This window comes from Schistocerca cancellata, chromosome 7 (assembly GCF_023864275.1).
Source record: "Schistocerca cancellata isolate TAMUIC-IGC-003103 chromosome 7, iqSchCanc2.1, whole genome shotgun sequence".
NCBI classification, from domain to species: Eukaryota; Metazoa; Arthropoda; class Insecta; order Orthoptera; family Acrididae; genus Schistocerca; species Schistocerca cancellata.
Window position 1 is genome coordinate 409,553,411 of NC_064632.1, and position 12,381 is coordinate 409,565,791.

Consider the following 12,381-nt stretch of genomic DNA (forward strand, 5'->3'; position numbering starts at 1 on the left):
TCAATAATGAAACAAAGACAATACAAAATGCAACAAACACAAATACAACAAAGAGCAACAAATTGCCGATGACCTGTGAGAGAAAATCACAAAATTAGTAAAAGCGTTGCGCAAAAAATGCTAATTATATTTAGCAACTAAGAGCAGATATCTGACTACTTCTCAAAAGATTCACAAAGAAATACGATCCTGGTTCGGATGTCGCCAAGTGTAACCTCCCCACAGAAAATGTTAAATGCAAATGGATAATGTAAACGTGTGCCATATTGTGTCTTCCCACAAAAGTGAATAATAAAAATGAGCCAAGCGTAACCCTGTTGCAAAATTAAAGAATAATAATGGCCCAAATGTAAACTCCCCACAGTAATAAAAGTCAATGATAATAAAAATGTGCAAAAATGTTAAGTCCCCACAAAATTAACGCTAAAATGAACCTGATAAATTTTATAAGGGCAGCTGCGCTGACCCTCGGCCCTGTGCAATAGTTAAACCTGAACAAAAAAAAAAAATTTTCTTACATCAGTAAACTCCATCAATATCTGCTCTTGTTTTTCGGCACAGCTCTGTGCAATGCTGGCCCATGTTTAATTTTAATTCTTGGGGGGAATGCATAGGAAGTATTACTTGACTTGAAATGAATCTTTTGTTTAAAACAGTTACTTCAAAAGAAAATTATTATTGGGGCAATTCTTGAACAAATTAATTACAATTAACATATGTTGTTAGCTGAACGCAATGCTGCTTCATTACCTTCAATAACAATATACCTCGTACAGAACCGTGACCAGAGACCCATGTCGAAGGCCGCCGACTCTTCACTCACAACTACTGTTCCTCCCGACTCGCTACATGCAACAGAACTCTCGCGCGGTCAAGCGCAGACTAGCCACGATAAATAACTCTCTGGTCAGAGATTCTGTCATGCCTCGCCATCGCTGTCAATGAATACACTGAATACATACGTGTTTCAAGTGGAGCAAAGTTGTAATGAGATATTTTACAACCTTTATGTCTCATGTGACAGCGAGATCATTGATGGCAGCTTTTCTCTATTCCTGTTCAAGCAAACCTACCTCATACTATCTTAGCAGAATCTCTTATCCAGATGTGCTAGGTTGTGAAAACTGTCAAACACTCAGCATCGACACTTTCTAGGACAATGTGGATGTATCTTGTTTCCTGAAATGTTGCAGCAGATCTTTTGCCTTATGTTGTATAATGGTAGGTACTCATGACATAACCCCATGACATTATCCTGCCTTGTGACATGTTGCAGGTCTGTGGAAAATTGGGCAATCAACTCTGTTTGGCGAATTTGATGTGGTGAGGTGAGGTCAGTAGCATGTTGGAACATGAAATCCTAGGTTTATGATTGTACTGTTGTAACATTGCGCCCAGTGTCATCTGACATGCATCAATCCACAAGGCAATTTGCGAGTTCTGAAAAGGATTTGTCAATAATGTAGCTTTCGCTAAAGCCTTTTTTAGGTCGCAGTACATGAATGTAGCTTCAGGAGTCCATGGAATCTTACTGCTACCGGATGTATTCTTATCAATAAGCAACTTGTTAAGCAGCAAGTGTCTTCTGTAATAACTTAAGATCCCCAGGAAACGTCTAAGGCGTTTAAATGTAGAAGGTAGGGGCACATTTGCGATATCTGTCACTTTTTTGGGAAATGGTGAGATATCATGGCATGATTCAGTATACTGGCAGCTAAAAAACTTTATCTCTTCTTTTGAAACAATACACTTGTCCATATTAATCATAACATTGTAACTCTGCAGTCTACTGAACAAAGTTTAGAGATGCTTGATGACCTCCTCCTTGGTTTTCAAAAACACTAACATGTCATCCATATAACGGTATATGAATGGAAGCTCATGCAGAATCTCAAGTATGAAACGCTGCCACGTCTGTGCAGCGTTCTGCAGACCAAGAGGCATAGCATTATGCTCAAAAAAGCCAAAGGGTGTAGTCACAGCTGTCTTTTTATTATTATTTGGAGCCATAGGTACTTACAATAACTCCTTAGTGCTATCAACGAGACTTAAATAACAAGCACCCTTTAGGTTACCATTAAAGTCTGCTATGTGGGGTACTGGGTACCAGTCTGGAACAGTGAATGCATTTCAGCCCCTGCAGTCTCCACAGATTCTCCATTTGCAATGGAGCTGCCCAAAAGCTATGTGATCTTGATATTATTCCTTCAGCAATCACGTTAGCAAATTCCAGTTTTCATGTGGATAATTCAGGCAAGCGCTGAGGTCTGAAAGCCACAGGATGACCCAGTGTTGTCGTCACATAAAATTGAGTGTAATGGCTTCTGTTGCTCTTGATCAACACTGGATCCATCAGTGCAGGAAACTTACACAACAGCTGTTGGCAGGGGCCATTGCCTGATCCACAGGCAGCTTTCAAGAAGAAGTGGGGGACGAAGTTCAGCCACCACCTGACACATAACAGTGCAGCATAGGTGCCGTAAGTATTCACGTATGTAGTCCAACTCTTTTTGGCAAAGAAATTTTCCTTCACAATTTAGCGTATTCATATTGTAATTCATGAGCGGTCGACCTTTCTGAAGAACATGGTCCTCGTATCTGAGAAATATGCGCTAATGGTACTTCGCAGGTCTCTCTCCGCTCGACTGTTTCATGCAAATGTCTGTCATCTTCTCGCATAGTGCACACATGTGTACTCCACACTGAGACTGTAGCGATCTCCACTGCTATACAACCTACATGGAAAATGCAGTTACCCTGGAAATCTTCGCGCAACTTAAAGTAGGACAGAGTTTTGGGCAGTACGAACTCTGATGTGGAAGTCGGTTTGGGAGAGAGGTATTTGCATTAAGCATTGTTGCACTAAATCTAGTACAATCGAAAAATGTCAGAGAAAATTAGCTTATAAGATTGGCCCATTCACTTTGGCAATAACAAGTGTCCATGTACGGCGGAAGTCATCATCCAATTCCAGAGTTAGTGTTTTCTTCCCATATGCTCTGGTTGTAGAAATGTTGGCAGCCATAGGAAAAATATCACCTTCATTTTTGCAACATTCATTCGGCATTTTTGGATATAAGCTCATTTATGAATTAGTGTCTACCAGGAAAGTTCCTCAGACTTCTGTTGTTGATAAATAATCGAGTAGAGTCAGTAACAGCTGATACCACAGGATTCTTCGTGCAATTTAGGTCCTGTGAAAAATCCTAATGAGTACATGTGCCTACTGGCAACTGTCGCTCCCGTTTGGAAATGTGCAGCGACTTGTGCAGTATCTCGCTGTGTCAGCAAAACTACTGTGGTACCAACACCATTTTCCGCATTGCTGGTCGTTCTTGCCTTGAATCCAGTCATCGTTGGGATGCCTCTTAAGTCTAGTATTTAGTCCGGTTAGTTGGTTCATCTACTGTCCCATAGATGTCGCTCTGCTTATGGACCTTTTGTCTGTGATGCTGCAGTGCACATAGCTGCAGTCACAATGATGGTCCAGGGCCTCCCACCATGACCTCATTCACAGCACCACAGACTGTATTATCCAATCATGCGATCGTAACTGTATCTGCTTTGTGTGCCAGTTCGTCCAAGGAGAGCTTCGTAAAAGCACACAGAATGGCCCTCATGTTTTGTGGCAGTCTTCAAAGCCAGAAATTTTTTAAAGACTGTTCTGATAGCAGTTTGTTACCCAATATTACAAACAGTAAGCGAATCACTTGAAATGGGAAGTCATTAGAACATGTTTCACTGTCATCAATTTTTTGTAACCTTGATTCTTGTGGTAGTACAAAATGCACAGCTTCTTTAAACACAGCATAATATTGTCAGTTTAAAACTTGGTCCAATTGTTTGATCATATTAACTCCAACTGTGACATAATTAATGTAAACTGTTTTGTGTCAGATACGAGTTCATGTAATCGAAAAAATAGCCCCCACCTGTGTTAACCATAGTTGCGCCTTGGCAGGCCAGAAAGGCGGAATTTTTGGGCTGTAGGTCTCGTTGCAATAGCTTGAGCCTGAGCTGATACATGGAGCAGTTGTTTGTGGTGTAGTGTTTCTGGTGGACGGTGGATCTGACCCTCTCTCTTCACAGTAGTGATTGTATTGCAACTTATTTTGTTGTACACCTGATTGAGTAGAATACTCCATATGGTTCAGTACAAGGTCATCACTTTAGGGGAATTCTACTTCCAATTGTTATAAATGTGATTATGATAGTAATCAACACTTTACTGTGTTTACTCACTCTACTAGAATAATGGTTCAGTGTGCACCATAGAATATCAAAACAAATCAATAAAAAGATAAATCTCATTTTTATATCACAGCTAACTGATGAATCAATGCTTGCACTCACTCCATATCCATCATCCATTTAAGTCTGCCACATACCACAGACAAGACCTCTGCAAAAAAGCAGAGGCACATTTCCAAGAAGAACACAGGAAAACAAGAGGAAATGTACATTTTTACAATGAAACAAAAACTTTTGCGAGTACTGAAGGGAAAAAGTATGTTAAGACTGTGAATGACAAACACTAACATTGGACTATTAAGCACCAAACAGAATGTAGGCTCATTATCCCATAATTCTGTTGCATCCAGAAATGAAAAAATCTAAAAACAGGATCAATATAATAATTGGTAGAGGAACCAAATGAATAACATTACATTATGATAAAGTTTTTCCAGAGAATGGCCAATATTTGTGTGAAATAGATACAGATAAAACAGAAGTTACAAATATAATCAAATCACTGAAAAACAAAGACACAGAAAGCATAAATGGAACATCTGCAAAAATAATCAAACACAGTAGCTAGTTAAGCCTCTGACATTCATATTAAGTAATGGGGAATAGACAGTTCCCCACATGTCTGAAAAAAATGACAACAACAAGTATCCTGGAAACTACAGAGCTATAACAATTATACCCACCTTATCAAAAATTGTAGTAATAGCTATTAAAAAAGAGTTACGAAGTTCATAGAAAAAACAAAATACCCTGGATGAAGCACATCATGGATTTAGGAAACGGAAGACTACAGAACCAGCTGTGTCAAGTATCAGGACACATAGAAACAGTTCTAGAAGAACAAAAGAAAGTCCATAACATATTCTTGATCTTTACTGTGTATGCCATACTTCTCTGTTAGATAAATTTCACAGATATAATATTACAGAAAATGCAGCCACTCTAATAAAATCATTTATAGAAAACAGAAAATAAAATGTAGAATTCACGTATAATATGTGAGTACACAAGCTCTATGGACTTCCATCCCCAAGAATATCGCTGCAAAAACAGTATCTCTGGACCTTGGGCAGTGTGTTCTGAGACACCAAGTGTTTAAGCTGTATCTGTCTGTATAATGTGTATAAATAAATATTGTGTATGTGAATTGGTAATGTTGACAGTCATTACACATCATGAACATCATGTTCATTAGCCAAACACAACAAATATAAAAAATAACATGGAAACCTTTTACTCTGTGTTTCAAGTAGTTAAGTATGGGGCAGCAAAAGGCTCAATACTTGGTCCACTAATGTTTAAATTGTATGCCACTGTCAAGGCAGCATCAGTAAAAGAAAATGTAATCATATATGCAGATGATACATCCCTCATCGTAAGCAGTAGCTCAATAAATTATTTAAAAGCAAGAATTATCAGGGACATATTTAAGTGACGACAATGTATTTGTAAATGAAAATAAAACAACCTACATAGACACACTTAGAAAGAGAACAACAAATGAGGATAAAGTGTATATAAGACTTAGGACCATGTAGGTAACAGAAGTTGACAGTTGCAACTTTCTAGGATTAATAACAGACAGATTTATGACTTGAGAAAATCATATAGAAAAGATCCGCTCAAAAACAAGCATATGTATTTTTAATGAAGAAAATGTGCCACAGAGTTGAAGCAGATGCACTGTTAAAGAAGTGCTATGGACTAATTCATCCACATTTATCGTACTGTATAATAATATGGGGAAGGACATCAATGTGCATAAGAACAGACAGCTGAAACTGCAAAACAAAGCAAATAGATGTAGTGGAGGCTATAGAGAAGAGTGTCCTGTAAAATCAAAACAAAAGAACATAAAATTATGGCTAACCCTATTTGTGTATATTTCAAACTAAGATGAATCTCAAATTGTACGATAATGCTGAACAGAGAATTACACAATTACAGTACAGGAGTAAAAGATAACTATTACGTCAATATTAGCTGACTACAACTGGCCAACAAAGACCCCACTGAAACGAGGTGTCCATTATACAAAATTATCATTAAGGAGTTTAAACAATATAAATATATAAAATATGAATATATTTTCAGGACAAAACTAAAGGAATGCCTATGAACAGCATGTTTGTAAAGTGTTAAGGAATATTTTGAGACCTGTCGGCAAGAATTAGTAAGAATTGTGTATACAAAAGCAATACATTGTGTCAATGAAAAGTAAACCTGATTTTTTTATGTTTCATTCATTTAAACAGAACCTGAACTCGGTTTCCTGTGTGTAATAAATTAGGTTAATATTAAAAGCCTTTCTTATGCCCATGTTTTCATTAGTTATTAATATGTATGTGTCTATTACAAATTAATAATAAATGTGCTCAAATTGTAATCTCCTCTATAGTTGTGATTGTAAATGTATACTGACGTATCCAACATCACTGTATCCAGTACTGCTCTAAAGAGAGATCAAAGGATGCATAAATAAATAAATATTGAAGATGTAGTCAAAGACATGTTCTATGAAGACCTGCAGAAATGCCTGGAGAATGTTCATGGATCAGATAAACTCGTGTTACTGGGAAACTTTAATGCTAGGGTTGGGAATAAACGGAACAACTGGACCAAATGCATTGGCCCATATGGCATTGAAAATATGAATGAGAACAGTCAGTGACTGCTGGAACTTTGCACCTCTCTTTCTCTCTGCATCACTTACACTTACTTCCTGAACAGAGACGTGCACAAAGTAACATGGAAACACCCACGTTCAGGCCATTGGCATCAGCTCGACTTCATCATAACCAGAAGAAGCGACCTATGTCATGTCCTTAATTCCCACACATATTACAGTGCTGACTGTGATACTGATCACTCTTTAGTTATGACCAAATCACAGTTCACAGCAAAGAAGATTCACTCAGCTGAGAGCGTTTCTCGAAGAGTGAAGATCAACACCAAAGCCATTCAAGATCATGTGCTATACAAAAAGTTCAGTGAAGAAATTGAGAGGAAACTGAATCCTGAGCAATTTATAACTGCACAAAATGGTTCAAATGGCTCTGAGCACTATGGGACTTAACATCTATGGTCATCAGTCCCCTAGAACTTAGAACTACTTAAACCTAACTAGCCTAAGGACAGCACACAACACCCAGCCATCACGAGGCAGAGAAAATCCCTGACCCCGCCAGGAATCGAACCCGGGAACCCGGGCGTGGGAAGCGAGAACGCTACCGCACGATCACGAGATGCGGGCTATAACTGCACAGAGCGCCGAAAATATGTGACATCTAGCTAAAGAAAATATTATGCAGACAGTTATCGGAACATTTGGGAAGCAGAGTATGACTCAAAGTGACTAGTTTACTGAATGTGAAAGTGAGTTGCGGCCATATATAGATAAGAAACGTAATGCTCGTATACAGGTTATGATTAATCCTAAAGACCAACGAGCAATAGCTGAATACAAGGCCTGCAAAGCAGATCTGCAACGAGTTTCTCGCCATTGCGCAAATAGATATTGGACCAACCTTTGTAAAACTATTCAGATCTGCCGAGACAAAGGACATTATAGTGGCATGTATCAAGGCATCAAAAAGGCCACTGGACAAACAAGCAGGAAGTGTGCTGCAATAAAAGATCTAAATGGAGACCCAATCAACAATAAAAACCAGCAGCTAGATAGATGGGTACAGCACTATGCTGAACTATGCTCAGAAGAGGTCAACATTTCTTCAGAAGCTTTGGGCACTTTACCAACTTACCCAGTTATGTCTGAGCTTGATGATCCTCCCACTGTTGACGAATTAAAACTCGCACTTAAAAGTCTAAAGCTAGGCAAGAGTACAGGCCGCAATAATTTACCATCAGAAATCATCAAACTTGACTGCGTTTTGCCGATATTGTATCAAATCCTACTGCAGTGCTGGGAAGAAGGCACAATACCTCAAGACATGCGAGATGCAAATATAGTAACAATCTATAAAGGAAAAGGCGACAAAGGTAATTGTAACAACTATAGAGGAATATCTCTATTGAGCATTTGCTGGAAAGGGGTATGCAAGGATAATCCAGAAGAGACTGGAAACCTTGGCTGCTCGGATCTACCCTGAGTCACAGTGTGGAACTGGCAGATCCACAAGTGACATGATATTCACCTTGCGCCAACTACAAGAGAAGTGCCGCTAACACAAAGTGCCATTATATGTCGCTTTTGTTGACTTCAACAAAGTCTTTGACACCGTCAGTATGGAGGGACTCTACAGCGTATTGTAAAAAATTGGATGTCCCCCATCTTTGCTGTCTTTAATAAGATCTTTTCACGACAATATGTGTGGCTCTGTAATCTTCGATGGCAGTACATCTAAACCATTCAGTATCAACTGTGGCGTAAGGCAAGGCTGTGTGTTGGCACCAACACTTTTTGGAATTTTCCTCTCAGGACTGCTCCAAGTGGCTTTCGAGAATTGCAGTGTTGCAGTACATCTGCGTACTAGGAAAGATGGGAGGCTTTTCAATTTCAGTCTTCTGAAGAGTAAGACAAAGCGCTACGAGATAGTCGCTCGTGAACTCCTGTATGCTGATGATGATGCAATTGTTGCGAACTCCGCAGAAGAGCTGCAAGAGTTAGTATCAAGATTTAGTCACGCATACCACCTATTCTCGATGAGTGAAAACAGCAGTAAGACCGTAATTATGGTTCAGGGTGCTAACACAAAGCCGAATATCACACTAGATGGCATTACTCTGCAAGTCGTAGATAACTTCTGCTATCTTGGATCTACTATAGAATCAAACATGTCTGTTGACAAGGAAATTTATGCTCGCATTGGAAGAGTTGCGACAACTTTTGGCAAACTCTATACACGTGTTTGGAAAAACAACAAACTCTCTTTGACCACCAAAATTCTTGTATATCAAGCTTGCGTCCTCAGCATCCTTTTGTATGCATCGGAAACATGGACTACCTATGCCAAACAAGAACGTCGCCTTAATGCTTTCCACATGCGGTGCCTGAGATCCATCCTCGGCGTAACGTGGAAGGACCGAGTGAACAACGAAGCAGTGCTATCTAAAACTAACTGCAACAGTATTTCAGCTATCTTGAAACAGAGACGACTCCGTCGGATGGGACACGTCCACCGTATGGATCCTGACAGATTACCATGTGAGGTGATGCTTGGAGAGATCTCTATAGCCAAAGGACCTGTAGGACGTCCTGTATTGAGGTTCAAGGACTCCTGTAAACGAGATATGGAGAGCTTTGGAATCGACACAAACAGATGGGAGTCACGGGCTAGCATGAGACCAGAATGGCGTGATGATATATCATGTGGAATGTCGAAGCATGATGAAGGCTTGTTGGACAGATTAAGGCAGAAAAAGCTTCGCAATGCTACCACTGCTCCTGCCTCAGCAGCCAGATACACTTGTGACAATTGCGGCAAGAAATGCCGTGCTGCCATTGGTTTGACAAGTCATATGAAAAAATGCAACCCATAAACACACAGACACTGCAACAATCATCTACCAAGATGTCGTGGCCAATATATATAGTTTCTGGACGCTCCATATTCGGAAAATGTGAACGCTGTACTAAAATAGTATATATTTTAAATGTATTTATCATAATTTTCTGGTTCGAAGTATGATATTAACTAGAGCATCATATTATTATTCAGTTTCTGAAGCACCTTACAATGTATGTTCTTCATGTCAGTAGTTAATGTCACTATTCCCTCCTTTTAAATGAGCTTTGAGTTACACTAAAGCGCTCCCCAATCTCATTTACGATGGTTTGCGTATCAGTAACCATTCGTCTTCCACACATGTTCACAAATGTTGTTTAAAAAATATAATAGGAAATGACATTGAACTTCTCAAATAGAAAATAAACGAATGATTCTAGACAAGTTACTGTGAAGTATCGACAGTACATAATCGTAAAAGCCAGATTTCACACGCATTTCTTCTGGAGTCTATCATCTTTTAAAACTTTTAAATAGGCATAACAAGTAACGACGTGATGGACTTTTGCATAGATGATACATTTGAACGTACATTTCAAATTAGCATCTAATTGAAATTTGTTGCATTAAGTACCATCGCTGTGGTTGACATTATTTAGTTGTCCGAGTAGGAAGAAAGATGGTACGACGAAGAGACTTTCATTCTAGACTACAGAAATAGTTAGTAACTAAACCCTCGGACAACCCATTAATTGGCACCAGCATTGCTTTTAAAAAGTCATAACTAAAACATCTTTCATACGAAGGCATTTTTGTTATTATTATTCTGTTCTTGTGTATCTTATCATATCAATGAATGCTTTGTTCGAATTAACAGTGTTTTGCCGAAAAACGGAGTATGATATCGTTCAAATATTTTTTCCCCCCTTTTCTTATGAGATACACAGCCTAACAAATACTAAAGATGAATATGGTGACCGCAGTGAACTCTGTCGGTAATCACAGAAATTACAATAGACCTAGCAAATTCCAGAAATTTCTGCATCATTTAATACAAATGAATGCTCCAGAGTTGTGTATATTCGACGCCTTCTATCTCAAATACCTTAGCATCGCTGTTCCACTGGTCTATTAATAGCCACGAGACTTTTACTGGAAGGAAAATAGTTTGTCCCTGATCGGATTTGTCACCTGCAATGTAAACGTTGAAGCTAGTCTTCATCGTTGCAAATCAATGCTCTTGCATCACAGGTTATGGTTTATTTGCACACGGCATGTGGTGTTCTTTAAAATTATATATTATACGACAGTATTATTTGTTACGCCCTCTTATCAAATAACCGTAATATTTTAGCCAAATTGGATCATATCTGCTTTCGTGTGCTACCGTCATCTCGCGGTAGTTTATGGAACTGCAGCCGGTTGATGTGTGTGCAGATCGTGCTGTTGGTGGTTATATTTGTAGTAGAATAGTGATAAAAGTCCTCAAAAGCGCATAGTGGTGGTGTCTAAGTTGTCTGAGCACCTGCAAAAGGGCTGGTGCGTTTTATGGATCCCAGTATAGGTTGGTTTCAGCCAGAGCAAGACGGACCATCGAAAGTGCTGTGGACACGCATTTGGGAAGCCCAAAAGGGGCTTGATAGTATGAATATTATAGATACTAGTCCAGCAATAGGACAGAAAGGACAGGATTACATTCATTTAGATAGTTTAACGAACAATGAAGATTTTCATGATCGTGTGATAAATAATAATACTTACTACAAGCGCACACGCAGGAAAAGGAAAAATCGTGCAAGTACTTATGGCATGAACTTTAACCAGGCGTCGTTGGTTGGTGAGCACGGTGGTTGCCCATGGAGAAATTCGAGTAAAACCTACGGCCGTGGTGTCATCGGGTATGTGGTTTTTTATTCAGTTCGACTTTCGAACGTTTCGTATCGTAAATTTTATGCCTCTTAGCTAATGAAAGAATACGATTTTCAGTCTTCATGAAGAGATCGAGGACTTTTACGAGTACATGAGTCCAACGCAAGCAGAACATGAGCTTCGCCTTAGTGTGGTTCGAAAGATTAAAAAAGTGATCCGTAGTTTGTGGCCAGATTCGACAGTTGAAATATTTGGAAGTTTCAGGACAGGCCTTTATCTCCCAACAAGGTTAGTGGGTAGCATATTTCATTTTTAGTTAAAAAAATATAAAATAGTTGTACTTTTTGAGTGTTAATTTAATAAAAATACGTGTCAGTTATTATAGAATTAATTGTCGATTACATTGTTGTGATGCGGTGGTTGAAATATTTTGGATGTGGAGCCGATTGTTTATTTTTATCCTGTAATAAAAACAATGTAAAAATCCAATACAAAACGCTGGAACAGTTCAGTCTATGTAGGCTTAAGATTTTCTGCATGTTCGCAAGCTTTAAGTAAATCATAATATTTACTGTCTTTTCTATCAATTCAGTAGGAAATTTTATGTGCTGAACCAAGTTTACAAGTTTTATATGCGTAAAAGTACGAAAAACCAAGTCAGGGTGTACCTCAAAAATAGTTATCTAAGATGTCAAATTTCAGTGTTAAGGCAATTGAATTGAGTATTTTTTGAAGTAGATCTTTTCCAAGTATGTGGTACACTCCAAAAATATATTACACATGTGGAAAAGATGTC

General features: G+C 38.7%; 1 protein-coding gene across 2 annotated transcripts in view; it reads left to right on the forward strand.

Annotated features, from left to right (window-relative positions):
- The first annotated feature begins 10,771 nt into the window (after nt 1–10,771).
- Nucleotides 10,772–12,381, forward strand: part of LOC126091929 (terminal nucleotidyltransferase 4B-like) — a 47,321-nt gene continuing 45,711 nt past the window's right edge. The window contains exons 1-2 of one of the 2 annotated variants that reach the window (XM_049907251.1): nt 10,772–11,614; nt 11,703–11,873. In XM_049907251.1, coding sequence (XP_049763208.1) covers nt 11,265–11,614; nt 11,703–11,873 — 521 coding nt within the window. In that variant the 5' untranslated portion in view covers nt 10,772–11,264. The remainder of the gene's footprint in view (nt 11,615–11,702; nt 11,874–12,381) is intronic. The other variant, XM_049907252.1, reaches the window with a different exon arrangement.